Source organism: Fundulus heteroclitus, chromosome 22 (genome assembly GCF_011125445.2).
Source record: "Fundulus heteroclitus isolate FHET01 chromosome 22, MU-UCD_Fhet_4.1, whole genome shotgun sequence".
NCBI lineage: Eukaryota > Metazoa > Chordata > Actinopteri > Cyprinodontiformes > Fundulidae > Fundulus > Fundulus heteroclitus.
This window is the reverse complement of record NC_046382.1, coordinates 23,196,072-23,213,459: the sequence shown is the minus strand read 5'-3', so window position 1 is coordinate 23,213,459 and position 17,388 is coordinate 23,196,072. Positions and strand designations below refer to the sequence as shown.

Genomic DNA, 17,388 nt, shown 5'->3' with positions numbered 1-17,388 from the left:
AATTCTCAGACTAGATTAATTTAAGTGACCCTTTGTTTGGATTCATCTTCTGAGTGTTTGTGATTTACCAGCGGTCATTCAACACTTGTGCGGTGAGAGGTTTTATATGCGCCTATCACCATCTAAATATATAAATCTACATATACATATATAGTGACAGTAAGACTGTACAGGCTATGTTTGTAGTTGAGGTGATTGTGCAATTCCTTATTTGTTGTAAATGTATGAAGAAGTAACTCTAGTAGCTGCACTACCGTTTTATTTTCCTGCTGACAGATTTACAGGAGCGCCGTAATAAATTAGAATATCGCTGAGAAGTGAAGTTATTGTGCAGAAACGGCTCTTTTTGCATCAGTCCAGCGTAGGACGGACTTTTAAGGAATCGTGCCAAGTGATGGCATTCTCTTTAAAGTTTAAATGTTTGGGCTTCGTGGACAGGTACCGGCTCCCTCTCCATGAAACTTGTCTGCAGGTTGAAGCGTGAAGTGCTCTAATCTCCTCCGGTAGACGGTCTCTCTGACCGAGGACCAACACCAGCAGCGGACACGGCTTCCCAAATCATGCTTGACTGGAAACGTCCCAGTGGAAGCAGGCAGCTTTTGTTGTGTGCCTCTCTCCTCTTCCTGGGACTTTCCCAAATTAAATGCAAAATGTACTTTCTTCTGAAATGAGGACTTTGTCCCACTGAGCAGAAGTCCCATCTTTTTTTCTCCTTACCCCAGGTAAAGACGCTTCGGATATCGTCTCTGGTTCGGGCGTGGCTGAACATAAGGAATGCAGCAGTTGTGGCTCATGTATGAGGGATCGTAAAGCCCAGATTCTTATCCACGCCTTGTTAATCTAATACTTGAACGGCCTTTACTTCACGGCCCTGCCAAGACTGCGGTTGTCCTAGCTGCTCGTTCACTTTTTTCTTTGCCCATAATCTGCTTCGATACAACACTGCACAGCCAGCTGCTTCAGCAATAATGCTTTTCCGGTTTATCCTCCTTGTGGTGATCCGTTTCTGTTCGCTGGACAATTGTCAAGTCAGCAGTCTTGTGAGTCAGTGATTGTGTCAGCTGTGACGTGGCCATTTATGTGCATAAAATCCTTTATTTTTTATTATTACTTTGCTTTTCTAGGAAACAGAATTTTGGATTATCATTGGCTGTAAGTCATAATCATTGAAATCAACCAAAATAGCCCCATGACAAAGTCTGAGTTTAATGTTTTCAAATTGAATTACCGAAATACACATAAAGGGTATTCTAATTTATGGAGATGCACCTGTAAGTAATTGTTTATATATTCTGGTAAATTAAATTGCTTTAACGAAGATTAAATTTTTTTCATGGCACTTAAAAATCACCAGAATGTAATGATTCATTAATAGATGTGTAGGCATAGTTAGAGGTTGTTGTGTAAAAACCTGCGGGTTGCGTGTTTTTAATTAATCCAATTATCACATGCCTCCTCCGTGACAGCCGGCAGTGGCTTCCCTTATGTCTCTTCCCTTTAAATGCTTGAATCAAACACATGATGTGAGGGTGGGGGAGACGACGGCCCCTGTTTGTGATAAAATGTTACAGCTTTCCTATTGAGGGTTATACTGCTCTATATTATAGCCTTTGCTGTGCTACCCTTTTGGACCTGACCATATTTTTGTGTATTTAACGTTGTCTTTGCATCAGATGTTGTTTTATGAAGGACGATCGTGAGGCGGCTAAACAATTACCGTTTCCCAGTGTGCAAACTTTGCTCAACTCTAAAAAAGGACTCGCTGCAGGTTAGTTTTATAGGACTAGAACAAACAGTTTGGTTCATCTCAGCCTTCGACTACCTTTTCTAACCTGTTGCATCCAAAGACGAGGCGGCTAATATTTCCTTAGAGTAGGAAGACGGGCTTAATACAGCTTTGCTTCAGCTTTATGACGTAGACTATTACAATGGGAAAGGCGTTTATTTGTACAAGTTGCCCTCAGCCTAGACAGTCGACACCAAATTGTGTAAGAAAACCACAAAGCAGTCAAGAGAGCAAAGTTACCGGACTAGAGATTGGTATAAATTGCGACGTATTTCACTTTAACGCTGCAAAAACACTGAACACTTGATGCCAACCCTGAGTTTCACTTCTGTTTTGCATGCTTTGACTGCTGAAAGCACCAATGTAAGGACAATCCACGTTCTTCTCACACTCCATGAATGTTATTAGTTTTCTGTGTGTACGTGTTGACCCGTCAGTATTGGTGCACGGTATTTTCTCCCTCTGTTTTGTATTGTTCCAAATCCTTCCTTGATGTGAGAATGTATTTTATCAGAGAGCAATAAAAACACAATGTGTTACAAAACGCTGAAAGCAGAGTGAGTTTGTTATGGGAGAGCAGTGCTCTTAATAAGGGAGTTGGAGCTTTTTATAGTGGTCTGCCTTTACATGTGAAAACAGCAAAACAAAGACTGATTAGGTTCACAAAGTCATGCCTCCTATTAAACCTATTAAAAGGAAGGCCGAGGATACTCTGTCAAATGGATTCCCGAAAGAAGAGCTTGAGGTGGGTAATGAGTTCCTCCAAGTACCACCGTGTTATTTTTAGACAAATAGGGGGAAAAAATATGTCCAATGCCCCCAAATTCAGCCTAAAAACAAACATCGGCACTTTACGACCAAAACATTTTTGCACGCTAGGATTAACATCAAGGGATTTGACATTTGAGTTAAACTAATAGGTTTCTACATAAACTAAGAATTGCTTATACCTTGTAAACAGATTCTTACTGTAAAATAGTTATTTTTACACTTATGTAGAATCCACACAAGAATATCGTAAACAATCACTGCATTAAGGAAAAATACTAGCTACAGTGCTAAAGGTGCAGTACAAGCGGTTCAAATGAGCTTAAACATATATGCAGTTTTAGTATTGTGAAAATTGTTGATCTATGCTTCCCTTTTTCATTCCACTTCACTATTATGCATCTATTACATTAAATCCCCATAAATATATTTTAGTAAGGTGACAAAATGTCAAACCTGAAAGGATTGCATATATTCACTAAGCATGGTCCCTGGGGTTTTGACATTTTGGTGTGAGTGGAAACATGAATCATACAAGTTTGAAATAAACTTAGAATAATGCAATTAAAGTGCTTACGTGGGAACGATACACTTGATTAATGCACGCTGTGACCGAAGTCAAATTCCTTGATTGTGCTCACAATTACTGCCAATAAAGCTGATTCTGATTTTCTGGGGGATATACATTAGCTATTTTGTGCTTTTATTTTATGTTAATGTTCACTACATGTACATAAGAGCAGCTAATTAACTGGACTCTACAAATTTCAATTTCAAAAGTCAGATGACTATTTTTGCAGATCTCAAGGGAAAGAAGAGCATTACAGTTTTGTTGCGATAAAACCTGCAGCAAAATTCACTTAGAAATGAAAAAAAAAAAGGTTATTTTGCATCAATACATTATGGTATGGCTGCATTAAAGAGAAAACACAAGGGCACCTGGGATACAATGATGATTTATTCAGATACAGCTAGGAAGCACGTGAGCAGGAATAAACAGTACACAACTATGACTTTAACACCTGTGCAAGAAAATTAAAAAGCCTCGCTTCAAGCTCCTCAAACCGTCCTCCAGGCGAGGACAGCAGCTGAACCCGTGCGCGTGTTTGGGCATCAAACCCGCTCCTCTCAGCACCGAGTTTAGAGTCAGGTTGTCATTATTTCACACGCACAGACCCCACAACGCTGTCTCCCTCAGCCGAGGGCGTTTCAGGCTGGGCAAATTAAGCTTCTACATGCTAAAGACATTGCAAATGTACCAGACATACATATTATGACGAACTGATAAATTACAATTAGTAAGTCTGAATTTTTTCAAGTGATGTTATATTTTAGGATTGCTGCACCTGAATCTTGATGTACCTGAAAGAAAGTCCCTTTGCTACACCTCGGCGAACGATCAATGACTAGAGAAAAAAAACAAATCTGTAACAAACATTCATTCTGTCCTGCGTTTCTGGCGCTCAATTTCATACCCGGCTGCTAAATATTGTGCAAAGGTCGGAGCTACGTTGCGATGGTAGTCAGTGTAAACAGACGCCGACCAGCAATTTTGATCCTGCTGTTTGCCTAATGCTAAAAAAAAAAATCTATTCCCGTGGCACAATCTTCCGCGCAGCCTTCAGGACGTCGGCCGTGTCCACCTTATCGCCGAACTCCTTCTCCTTGTGCTCCAGGAGGATTCCCTGAAAGAGACACCGAACACGGCTCAGAACAAGGATCCGCTCTCTGGTTTAAATCTGTGCAGCTCAGGTGGCGGACAGACTACCTGGTCCCCCGGGCCGATGACGAACACTCCTCCCAGGATGAAGCCCTCTCCGTTCATGTTCCCCTCGTAGCCGGACTTCCAGGCCCGCATGAAGTTCTGCCACACCCCGAGGCGGATGAAGCCTAGCCCACCCATCTTTCTCTGCAGCGGTCCGTAGAAATGTTTCTAGGATCAGATTCGGGAGAGGAAAGCAGCAAAAAGTAAAAGAAGTTAGAACATAACTGATGCACTTCTTTTAGCTATACTGGCAACAAAAAAAAAAAGCCGGAGCTAGTCTAGATAAGGACAAATCAAGTCCAGGCCTAGATCCAATTCCAAGACTTGAAAACTGAGGTTCAGAAGCTCTCTGTCCGATCTGAATGATTTTGACAAAGTTATTCTACGACTCTCTGTGCTGCTAAACTGTCTGAAAAGGGAGGTGTGTGACAGGCATTACTGTCAGAACAGTAAGCTTCTCCGGGTGTTGTTGCTGCTGCTGACCTTCTCATCTACATAGATGTCCCCAGCAAAGTGCGGTCTGAAGTCCTGGATCTCTGTGCCGACGTTCTCCTTCACCACAGCGACCAGCGGGACCCCGAGCTCTTCCAGCTGAGGCTTCAGAGAGGACAGCTCAGAGGCCTCCTGCAGACAGACCAACGTAACGGTGTGAGAGGAATTCAAACGAACATTTGCTTTGGATACAAGCAGAAGAAAGTCTCAAAGGCCAACATCACCTCTCTGCACAAAAATCATCCGGGCCGCCGCACGGCCATCACCACGGCTCCATTCTTCTCCCACAGGCTCTTTGCCTTGATGACATTTGAATCTGCGGACAAAACAAAAGACTCTTTACCACAACCTGTAAAACTAGAAGATGCAACACTGAATAATATGGAATACGTCTGGACTGGTGATCAGTGGTTTCCATGCATGAGGCGTCACCAATTTCAGGTTTTTTATTTTGCCCTCGAGTCATTCCATAAATGTTTCAACATTGGCATAAATGTTTCAACATTGGCATACACCCCTCTAATATTTGGTTAAACGTGTCTTAGCAAGTTACACAGAAATCACGTTTTTGTAGCCGTCAACAAGCCTGTGGTATAAATCTGGCCGGCTAAATGTGGCCCTAGTATGTATAGATAGATACTAGGGCCATACTTAAAGGGTAACTCGCCCCCAAATCAAATTTTTTTTGCTAATAAACTGTCAACATGGTTGTCTTATAGTACTGTTTAATTATCCTGGTGATTTTAACAATCTACTGCATATTTGTTGAAATCCTGCTTTTGTGTCTAAAACCGTCAGTGTGGCGCCCTCCCAACATTCAGTGGTTGTCTTGCATTCAATTTCCAATCAGTATTGCTATTGGTTCAAAGGTTTCTGTGACGACGCCTGGAGAAACTGACGTGTCAGCAGCTCTGCCGCTCTCTGGGGTATAAAAGCAGCTCCGCCTTGTGCCTCCGTAGCGAGTTGTAATCTGAATAGCGAGTCCTTTTAGCCATTAGGGGGCGCTAGACGTGTAAAGTTTAGCACCCCTGAAGGCCACTGGCACCACTCCACTGACAAAAACAAAATCTTCCTCGGTGTTTTGGAATCTGACAGCAGATTGAGAAGTCATGCAGGTACTTTACAGACAATGTCCCATCGCAACTCTAGATTAAATCTTACATCAGAGAACCAAAAATGTGTCTGATCATGTGTCATATCTGTTTTGTTGTCTAACCTAGCTAGAATGGGTTATGTGACCTATTCAGCGTTGTACCAGACCCTCTCATGTTACATAGGAAATATTTTAGAAAGAGCACCAATACACGACAAGTGTTGTATACTGACCTGAGAAATAATTGAATACATCTCAAATTAAGCTAATACTTGGCTCAAATCTTACACGGTGCTGCTTAAAATACATTATTAATTCCCCAAAGATCTTGTGCGTTATTTCTGCCAGTGATACTTCTGACAAACTGCTCATTATTAACACAAATGTTATATTTAAGTGATAAAATGCAACGCCAGGAGATCTGAAATACATGGTGTACAAAGCAAACACAACACCTGGACTAACCACACAGCTGATTCTGCTGCTGATGGACACCCACCCTTCTTTCAAATGGGAGCCAGATTTTATCCGACAGCAGCCTACCGTCTGTGGTGGAGCGCAGATCAGCATCTTCCAGGTGTTCCAGTGATGCGTTCGCACTTTTAGGTAGACACCAGTCGGTGTTGGCCAAGAAGATCCCAGCCATGGCGGCTCCGACAGCTCCGAGACCCAGGGACCACATCCCCATTCCAAGCAGCTCCCCTTCCAGTCCGGACACTGCAGCAAAAGCACGTCAAAAGGCGCCATGAGAGAGAGAAAGAGAGAGAGAGAGAGAGAAAGAAAGAGAGATCACCCGTGCTGCTACCCCTGAAATAATAGCCAAAAATAAAAAGAAGTTGGACTCTTCAAAATTCCTGTTTGTTTTTTTCTCCTGCAGCCGTACTGTTGGTTTTGTTGACATTTATGCAACATATGTTTTCCTGCAGAACAACTTTATCATTGTTTCTTTTTGATAAGAACCCAAATCTGTCCTTTGCCCGGCCATCAACATGAGCGAGCATGCCCGTCTCCGTGCGAGTGCCGTCGTGGTTCCAGGTTTCAGCCAGAAATGCCTCTAACCACAGGATTACAACGCTTCGGCCGCTGAAGGCAGCCAACAGTGCTCTGAACTACAGGAAAACCCGTATTTGCTGAGTCGGGCTAAAATGTACCTGTGTCAAATGATCCGTCAGTTAACAGCAAAACATTAATATGTGAAAATTATTTCTCCTGTAGCGCCGACCTACTCTCGTTTTCATAGCAATACCTAATCTGCATCGGCAGAAAGCCAAGAAGCGGAAATGCTTTCATTCTGAGGTGAACTTTCACATCATCGGCTATTAATATTACGCTTAACACAAATAAATAAAGGTCATTAAACAACTCTTCCACACTTCAAAGCAGCAGAACAGTGGGTGGGGGGGATGGGGGTACTACACCCCAGACAGAAAGCGTTACCAAGCCGCACAGCCACCGATAATCGTTGCAGCAGTCAAACCGTGTTCTTGCCTGAGGTGATCTTGTTGGGTTCGGGGCCCGCCCTGGCTTTGCTCTGGTGAAACCGAGCGATCTGGCTCGTTAGAACCTGAGAGCCGGCAGCGATGGAGGCGCTCGCCAGAGGCGGGGCAGAGCAACGCAGGGGCAGCCGCCGCCTGAAGGCCGGCGAACATCTGGACAGAGCCAGCATGGTGGGGAAAGTCTGAGGCTCTCACTACGCGCGCACCTTCAAGATTTCACTGGAAGACACAGAAAACAAGGCTTTTTTTTTTTTTCCTTAAGCAGGGTAGTTCACGACGAGGCTCCGCTTCAAGGAGAACTGCACTTGGCAGAGTTGTAAGACTAACACAGAGGAAGGAGAAAAAAAAAAAGATTCACACATCTCAGACTTGTGGGGGAAGAAAAATAAAACAGAGGCGCGCGGTGGCCGTTATCTTGCTGCTCGCAAAATGTGAATGCTCTCCAGTCACTTCCTTTTCCTCGTGAATCAACACGCACAGAGACACAACAAGCAATCGTGTCTGACAATAAAAGAAAAAAAAAAAAAGCATAAATCTGACTTCTTCATCAAGGCAACATAGAAATAAGAATCTCACTGGCTTTTCTCCGCTGCCGAAGCGTTGAAAGAAAACCCCGTCCCGGTCGTGCTTCAGCTGATCCCCCGCCAAACGGCAAATAACTCGAATGCAATGCGGTGGCTGCGCTTTTATAACTTATGGGACAAAGGAGGGGGGGGAGAAGATGAGAGAACCAGCCAATAGAGATGCTAGCAAAACGAGGAAGAGATTAAAGACGTGTTTGACAAAAAAAAAAAAAAAAAAAAAGTCTTTAGTGCAACATGCAATCCCACACAACAGAGAAAAAAAGAAATAAATAATGATCTTTATTTGTCATTGCAACATACTATTTCTCTGCATTTAACCCATCCCTTAGGGAGCGGTGGGCTGCCCCCTGTGCAGCCCCAAGGGAGCATTCTGGGGCAGTCTGTGGGAGTCGAACCCAGAACCTCTCACTAGGCCACCACTCCCCCCATACGGTGGTGACCAAGTAAAGGGTTATCCAAAGAAAAACTGAGGGGAAACCAACAACAATCACCGCGGTTATACAACATACAACGTGGTTAAATCGCAGCGCGTTGCCATTTTTTCAACTACAAGGACAGAAACCCGCAAGGAGGTTTGAGAAGGAAAGCTAAATAATCCAGATGTACAGCTGCGATCCAATAAAAAAAAAAAGGCGTACACACCCCTGTTAAAAAGCCTGTTTGAGTGTGACGTAACGAAAAATCCTCAGAGGAAGAAACGTCAAAAACAACAAACAAACAGGACAAGCCTGCAATTATATTTAGCGTACACGTGAGTTCCACCTGGTTCTTTGTCGGCGCGCCTTGTGATTCAGTTTCACCGCCCGGTCTTGTTGGGTTTACACCTGCTGTCAAGTTAAAGTGAAACTGAAGGACTGGAGATAAAGCATCCACAGCCTCCCTGCCCAGAATGAAACTGGGCAGGGAGGCTTTAAAGAGCCCAGCAGCAGCAGCAGCAGCAGCAGCAGCAGAGGAGCTGGTTGTGTTCTGCGTGTGACACACATCTGCTGTACGCGCCTTATTTCTTGACTAAGGAGTAGAGTTGCAAGACAGAACTTTTGCACCGTTTTGGGGCCTTTATTCTAAATTGTATGTTTTGCAAAAACAAAACAAACAAAAAAAAAAGGTATCTGAGACGAAAACCCCTGCATCACAGTGAAACACGGTGGTGGCAGCATCATCCTGACTGGTTGCTGTTCAAGGAGGAGGAAGTTCTCAACAGTTTCAAAACCAGTTGGTCTTGATCGAAAACCTTGCAGCGTCTTCTGGAAGAGGGATTTTTTGTGGGAGTGGTGGAGCAGTGACCAGGGAGCCTGAGCATTTGCATCTTTGGAGGAGTCCACAAAGGTCGCCGGTTCGAAACTCAGTCTGTCACTTTGGGTCCCTGAGAATTGCTCCCCATGCATCTCTCAGTGTCGGCAGCACAGCTAAAGGATGAGTTGAACAAAGAAAACACATTTCCCCTTTGTGCGATTATAAAGGGACATATTTTTTGTTTATGTGTTTTTTTTATATTAAATAAACAAGTCCAAGTACACATCCAAGGCCAAAGAAGATCGACATAAGAGGAACATCCAAGCTTTGGAATGGCCGGGCCAGATTACAGAGATAAATCTGATCTAAATCTGGCAATAAGTGGGTTCAGCTGAAATTTGGCTGTGGAGAAGAAGATGGCCCTCACCCTTTGATAGGTTTGGAAAACTCTGCCTTGTTTTGTAAGGCAGAGTGGGCAGATGTTGTTAAATCAAGATACGAGATGCAGATAGACGCCTACCGAAGCAGTTTAGATGCTGAAATTGGGTTTTAAAAAAGTGCTTCAACAACCTAATATACACTCATACAACAAAGTTAATTCATCCGATTTATTTATTCATTTATTCGTTCCTGGAAACAGGAGAATGAATGTCACGTTATTTGTGGAAAAAGTTTTAAAATAAAGTATCTTGGTATAATTTGTATTTACCTAATTTAGCAAAAGAAAAAACTTGGGAGCCTTTTGTAAGCCACTGACAGCATCAATAAGCAATAATAATACTAATCATATTTAGTAACACCAATTTAAGTTACAAAACTACTGACCTTATTAAAATGTTATTGTTATTGTCAAAACATTACAAATGGTTTCTTTTACCTGCTTGATGTAATATTTGTTTTTTTATGAGTCATTATATAGTTTAGCTTAGTATTTAGAAAATTAAAAAAATAAACAAATATATATATATATTTTTTTTTTATTATTATTTTATTTTTGCATCTCTGCAAACGCCACCATGCAGCCTGATGCAAAGCTAAAGATGAGGTGGTAGTAGGAGTTAAATAACCAGTCGGTGACCTTCACGTTCCCGATCCGTCATTAAATCCACAGCATGACGCCAAAACACCAACAGGGAACCATTTCTGCTCCAGTCTTATCAAAATACTGGTTAATGTTCAGTAAGTCCGTCTGTTGGGCCAGAGCTCGAACTGGTAAGACAAGTTCGGTGGCGTCGATAAATCAACGTGAACCTGCGGACAGCGCACCGGGACTACCTGCCTGCTTCTATAGCTGCGCTTAAAGGGAGCAAATCCTTCAGAAAGACATTCGGCTTTTACAAGACGGTAAAACAAATGTTAGGTTCAGGGGTTCATTTTTTTACCTTTAATATTCACACGCCAGTATCAATGACGAGCCACGAACCACCGCTGCCACCGCTCCGGCTGTAAGAAGCTCGTTTCAGTCAATAGAATCCTGCGCAGGCGTACTAAACGATCAGGAGCGCAGGGAAACTAATCGAAAAAGGATGGATGGAAAAGCCGAAGAGGGAATCAGGTTTTTGTTTTTATTTTTTTTGTTTTTTAAGACGGGCGAAGAAGCAAGCGCTGATTGAAAGAAATCATGGGAACGAAGCGATGCATAGACCCTTGTAAATACAATGTTTTCTCTCTCATAAAACATCGTTTTATTGGGCCAACCCCTTTGAACTTTTTCACATTGTGTGAAATTATAGCCACAAAACCTCATAATACTTTGGGGCGATTTTAACACTTCACTTGTAAAGTGAAGGGAAATTCATACATAGCTGTCAGATTTATTTTGATTTATTTTATTTATTTATTTATTTTGCAGATAAAAAACTGAAAAAGGTCAGCCCTCTTTAGTCTGATACCACTAAATAAAACCCAGTGCGAACCTCAGAGGTCCCTGCTCAGTCGGCCTATATAGGAGTCCATCTGTGAGGTGATTCTGTGAAGGCCTCAGTGAATATTATCTGCTGACGTTGCATCAAGTTAAGGAACTATACCTGAATTTATTTTATCTGGTTAAGAAAAATGTTTTTCATGCAATATGTATCATGATGATTTGATAATAACAATTGACTATTGACTGCATAATCGAGCGAGTCTGGGCTGTTTTTAGTAGGAATAAGCAGAGAATGAACGACTTTTCTCTGCCAGTGGAACAACAAGGCATTGAGGTGTCTAAGCAGCAGCTCATCCAGCATGACAGGGTATTGAAACAGAACAGCATGCATGTAAGTGTTGACCATAGGAACATGTTATTTAGCCCGGACGTAGCCATTTCTGTCAAAGACCCTCACCTTGTTTCCTGTATTTAGTCTCCTGCAGGAGGGGTTCTCATTGGGGGGAGTTGGGGGGCGGGGCTTGCAGTTTAAACTAAACAGTTCTCCTCACTCACAGTTTGAAATTTGGCAGGATTAGATATTGTTCCCTTAACAAAAGACTGGTTGTTTGTTCACTTCAGTGTTCTCCAATGTGGTTTCAGGTTGCCTTCTTCTACTCTGTGATTGAGCTGATGAGATCTGCAGCAGTTTTCAGGACCTCAGATCCAGAGGACCTTTAGAGATAAAATGTTCACTAAAAATGGCTGTATGAACTGAATCTAGTTTGCTATACTTATCAAGTTTCACAACAACGTCACTTTTGAGTTTAACATCAAAATTGTTGCTTTAAAGGTTTTGAAACATTTATATGTGACACATGTTGACTTGGAATAGAACTAGAATAGCATAATCTATGTTTATACATTTTTATGAGAGGGAAGATAGAAATGGCAATGCATTTAACTCAACAAAAGTTTCAACTAGGCAATCTCCAGCCAACTCTTAGACCTAAACTTAGACGTTTAAACTCAGACCAACCAAATGGCAGAGAAAGCCTTGATTTGGTGAATGTATTGGTAGATATTTCATAATTTCTGCTTTCAGACGTGTGTTGAGGCTCTTAAACAAAGTGCATCAGGATGTTATCCTCAGCCTGAATTTTTTTTTAATAAATTGATTTATATGGTGCATTTTTTTTAAGGGACAAAATGTGTTTTTCTTGTGAGCCTGCAGAGGAAATCAGATGCGGAGCAACAATGACCTCTGCTGGAAGTTATGCAGGTAAAGCCGGAAAAGATTTTTTTCTTCAAATATAAAACAGATAATTCACTTCATATTTTCTAGGCATATATACCATTATTTTAAATCAAGGAGAGTAAACAACATGGGCCAAATCTCGAAATATTCAATCTGAATAACTTTCTTTACCGGGAAAGACAAAAGATTTGCATTAAACCTGATCAAACGACATATCTTTGTTTCATTTTGTTTAAAATGACAAACTACATGTTCTACATTTACCTAAGGGGGATGTAGAGTTTGTGAATACAGCTAGGCAATGGCATCAACACAATACAAATAAGTCTACAAAGTCAATGTATAAGAAAAAAACAAGTTTACCATCCAAGTAAGTTTTTAAAACCTGTCAGGATACTTTTCTTTGTTTGTGTTTTACATAATTCTGACAAAAAACACAAGCAAACTGGCCCTACAAGCATAGCTTAGGTTCATGTTTCCATTATACAGTTTGTAGATTTTTATGCGATTATCCAACACAAAGTAGTAAGTAATTGCATTCCGTTGCCTTGTACCTGTACCTGTGTAATGACAATAAAGTTGATTCTAATCAAATTATTATATTAATCTGAAAAGTGTAGCATGTATTTCTATTCAGGCCTCCTGTGTCAATATTCACCAGATCCTGCAGTTGCAGCTGCAGGTTTTTACATCTGTCTCCGGTAGCTTTACACATATTTACCAAAAGGTTGGACGGAGAGCATCTGTGGGAATTAATTTTCAAGCCTTTGACTGAGCCAGTCTAATAAATTACCATGCTTTGATCTTTACCGCTCCATTGTAGCTCTGGTTGTTTGGTTGCTGCGCTGCCAGAGGAGGAACCTCTGATCCGGTGACATACTGTTTTTTCCTGTATTTAGCTCCATCCATCTACCCTTCGGCTCTAACCAACTCCCTTATTCCCCGCTGAAGAAACGCTTCCCCGCAGAGCATCCCACCCAGAAAATCTGGATTTATATAGAAATCACATTACACTCAGATGGGCTACTAATTATTATGATTTCTAAAGCCAAATTATTATTTCCTATTTAATGTTATCAGATTAAAGGGGGGATATAATCCAAAGGCCCAGCACACATTTCATATTTTTGTTTGTGAGGATTTTGGGAAAAAAAAAAGTCCTTTTTAAGTCATTATGCACCAGTTTTAGAGTTATATAATAAAATGTCATGGGGTGTGATTACTTCTGCGAGGCCTTTCTAACAGGCAACCCGTTGCAGCGATCTTTTAGCCTTTGATGCAGCTCAAGACATGACTAAAATAAATGAATCCTTTCAGTTTTCCGTCAGCCTTTTATGAGTCCAGTGAGTCTGATCTCTGAGCCTGAGGCCTTGGATGTTCTTTTCTTTATATTATGAGTCATATCTAACTGTTTGTCTCAGCCCATTTACTCATCAAAAGCTCCAGAACAACAGCGATCCAATATTTATTTTAGGGTTCAAAAAGCTGCGGGACTACATATAAGAGAGCAGATTGCTTGGCTGTTTTTATTTCTCAATGAAAAACTTTCTTTCCTATTTATGGCCCTTTTTTTTTTTTTTTTTACCACCACAAACAGTGAAGGCAGCAGTTTTATTATTCAAGCCATTGATAATGTCTGGTGCAGTAAAGAAGGGTCAATGGTTTTGGAAGGTGTGCAAAAGGTTGAAGGTACATTAACAGGCTGCCTCCTTACTGTAAATATTTAGCTTTTTAGTGACACATTTTGACTTTTTACACCGTGTGTCTTTTGTGAATGAGCCAGTCGAAGAAGCAGTTTGCTGTTGCCACATTTCTCCTTTTCAAAGTGTGAGAGGACAGCAGCACACTCCGGGATGCATACATTGGTAATATTTCATTCATTCGTGGCAGCTTCGCTCAGGAATGTGCTGGAGGTCCGAAATGGGCTGGAACAGAGACGGGGATAGAGTGACACTCCTGTTCGCCCAGCTGCTCTGCTCCCTCTGCCTTCTGTGTTTGCTAACGTTTTAGCTCGTGCTCCCTGCATTAGATTCCTGTTTTAAACTATTTCAAAGCATCCACTCTGAAACGAAACACGTCGCCGTAAGATTTCGATTCCTGCTCGCAAAAGAGTCGAAGACATCATGACGGTGCACAGTGGGAGTGTAGCCTTGTCTCTCAGTAGCACACATAAACAAACGTCTAACAGCCACTGTAGTGGACCGGATCAGCTTTGGCATTGAGCGTGTGGGACCGACAGCCAATCACAGTAAAGGATTTGCACCCCACCTACTGCAAAGAGTTTCTGCTGAAAAGCATTGGTTAACTTATCAACTTCTTATGATGCTTTTGAAGCATATGACACATCAAAGGTATTAGCTGTGAAAGCATGTGCAGGATTACGACAGTACAAGTGTCAATTTGTGATTTTATCTCCTGTTTATCTTTTGTTTGTTGTCAGTTGCCTACTTATATAACGCGCTGCTGTCGCCCCCTCAGTCCTTTAACCATACAGTCCACATGCAGGCTTGGCGCGATCCTACTTTCTCTGTCTGCGCCAGATGAAACTGGTTAGAGGCCAGGCGAGCTCCGAGCCTGGAGAGGGAGGCTGTGGGTGAAAACTGAGTGTCCTTGAACTTGAGGAAAGTCTAACAGGTGTTAACGGCCCCCGAGGCCTAGAACGGACCCTTATCTTGTCCTGTTCTGTCAAGTTTCAGACTCTTACGTGGCCCCTGGTCCGCTTTTTAAATTGAAACTCGCCGGTGTTTATCGTGACACACAGCGGCTTCAAGGGGTTAGCAAAAGTGTTTGTAACCCGTTGAGTATCGGTGTTGTGAAAAAGTAATTGGTTCTTTGGTTTCCCTTGGATAAATTAAATAATCATCTAAAAAAACTGCGTCTTGTATTTTTTATTTTATTTTTTTTGTTTCTTTTGCCTGATATTGACATTTGTTTGATGATGTGAAACATTAAATGTTACAAAAAACAAAAGCAAAAGAAATCTACGTCAATATTTGCTATTTTCTGTGCAAAATAGCTCAGCCTTAGTCGGACAGGATAGTGGGCATCAGTGAACAATAATCAAGCCTCACTACAGATTAACTGGATTATATATAAGATTGCTTTGATTTTAGCTTGATTTCGCCATCAATTCGGATGATTTTCCCTTTCCATGCAAAATCAAAAGCTTTCCCGCAGCACGATGCTACCATCATAGTGTGTTATGGATGGCACAGATATTTATTTGTAAAATATTTTTTTTAAAACGGTCTGATTTTCCTTCCAGTTCACGATTAGAGTCAATCAAGTAAAATCTCAAGAAAATAAGTTTGTGTTCATAACTTGACAGAATGTGAAAAAGTTGAAGAGTTGTGATTTGTTTTGCTAATTGGATTAAATTGATAGGAAAACTAAACAGTGAATTCACTTTACGGCTGACAGAATAATTGCCTACACTGTGATTCAGTGTCCTAAACTCTTGAACTAATACAATATGTATTTTTTTAAACTCAGTGCCTCTTTTCTACGAACAAAAATCGTCACCCTCCCGATGATCTTCAGACTGCAGAACTGTCTGAACTCTGATATCTGTAATCTTTCGGCATGACCAGAACAATCTTGTCGCAGTTAAAAAAAAAAAAAAAGTCCTGTCCCCTGTCAGTCATTAACGGCTGCTTTGATGCAAAGCGTAGTCCCTGTTTCAGCGTGTGTTTAATGTTTGCATACATAACCAGTGCGGCTTGTCTGTGTTTTTATCCTCCAGCGACAGATTAGAGTCAGGTAAAAACAGACTGACAGCGACATACCATCCAGAGGTGCTTGCTCCCTTTAGGACCGGGCAGGAATTTCATGTCTTCTCTAGTTTTATCTAGTTCAGGTTTGTTACATTGACCCACACACAACATTGACCTCTGGTTCTTTGTACACCGTTGTTCACTTTCTGTTCTGTAGTGCACTTCCAATTGAACGTAACAGCTGGAAACGTTAAGAAATCACAATTAAAGCTCTATATATCAACATCAACATATTAAAAAAAAAAAAAGCTTCCTAAACATTTTCTTTTAAATAGTAGGTTAATCTATGTGTCTAGACTGGTACCATTAACATCTTTCACTGTTTATAAAAACATTGTTAAAGTAAAGAGAGCAAACAAAGTGAATAATCTGCTGAGTTTTGTGTCTTTCACATGTAACTGTAGATTGCCATTTATGACTCTATGGCTCTTCAGAAAGTTGAAATAGACGTTAAACGTTTTAGAGGTAAATGGAATATGTTTGAATCCCAAAAATATTGCTCCTCGTTAGCAATGTAGTGGATTGGGAGGGCTGCTATACCAGCATGCAATAGGCGACGGCCTATTGCATGCTGGCCAGTTAACCCAACATGAATGGTTTTGTGTGGTGGTGGGAAGTCGGAGTACCCAGAGAGGTCCCCCAAATGCTCAAGAAGAACGTGCAAAAATCATCCAGGAAAACCTGGACTTACCTTGCTTCAGGGCAACAGTCCTAAGAACCGTGCAGCCTTGAGCGTTTTGTATTTCTAAGTTCTTTGGTCAAAGTGTAAAAGTTGAACATTAGCACTAACTGCGCTAAATACTTAGCAGGTAAAAGGCTAATGCTCTCTTAAGTGAACAAATCATTTCTCTAGTGTAAACCAAGGTCTTTAGCAAAACCTTATGATATTAACACTTTTGGAGCTGAATTTTATATATGAACCGTTTCTTATGAGGTCTGATCCAGTTGTATAATTCAAAATGCCGGTATATGAAGAATGATGAGGCTCCTTCTCCCAACACATTGGGTATTCCTCTTTGATACCAATTTTAGTTAAAACCGCCCAAGCTTGTCCAAACTGCATAAATTCACCATTAAAATTTAAAAAATACACCAGTAGTTTTTTTTCTTTTCTTTTCTACCATTTTGAAGCCTGTCTTTTGTCATTTCTCTCTGATCTTTGTGTGTGTGTGTGTGTAAGTGTGTGTGTGTGTGTGTGTGCGTGTGTGTGTGTGTTGGGGGGTGGGGGGGCTTTATTCTGCTCATGGGGAAGCGTTTGGAAAAGATTGACTGTACAGTTTCCCAGTATTTGGAT

The 17,388-nt window shown here is 41.4% G+C and overlaps 1 protein-coding gene across 4 annotated transcripts; it reads right to left on the bottom strand.

The window, feature by feature from the left end:
* Nucleotides 1-3,492: 3,492 nt before the first annotated feature.
* selenou1a (selenoprotein U 1a) lies at nucleotides 3,493-10,712 on the bottom strand. Of its 4 annotated transcripts, none has more exons than XM_012880562.3 (7): nucleotides 10,600-10,703; nucleotides 7,393-7,619; nucleotides 6,448-6,621; nucleotides 5,036-5,127; nucleotides 4,803-4,943; nucleotides 4,323-4,487; nucleotides 3,493-4,239 (listed from the first exon to the last, which is right to left on the bottom strand). In XM_012880562.3, exons 2-7 carry the CDS (start codon nucleotides 7,568-7,570, stop codon nucleotides 4,144-4,146), a joined length of 846 nt encoding a protein of 281 aa, XP_012736016.2. In that variant the 5' UTR covers nucleotides 7,571-7,619; nucleotides 10,600-10,703; the 3' UTR covers nucleotides 3,493-4,143. The 4 variants fall into 4 exon arrangements, with proteins under 4 accessions (XP_012736016.2, XP_012736017.2, XP_012736019.2 ...); XM_012880563.3 differs by lacking the exon at nucleotides 10,600-10,703 and adding an exon at nucleotides 7,977-8,048; XM_012880565.3 differs by lacking the exon at nucleotides 7,393-7,619 and having other exon boundaries at nucleotides 10,600-10,712.
* Nucleotides 10,713-17,388: the final 6,676 nt, after the last annotated feature.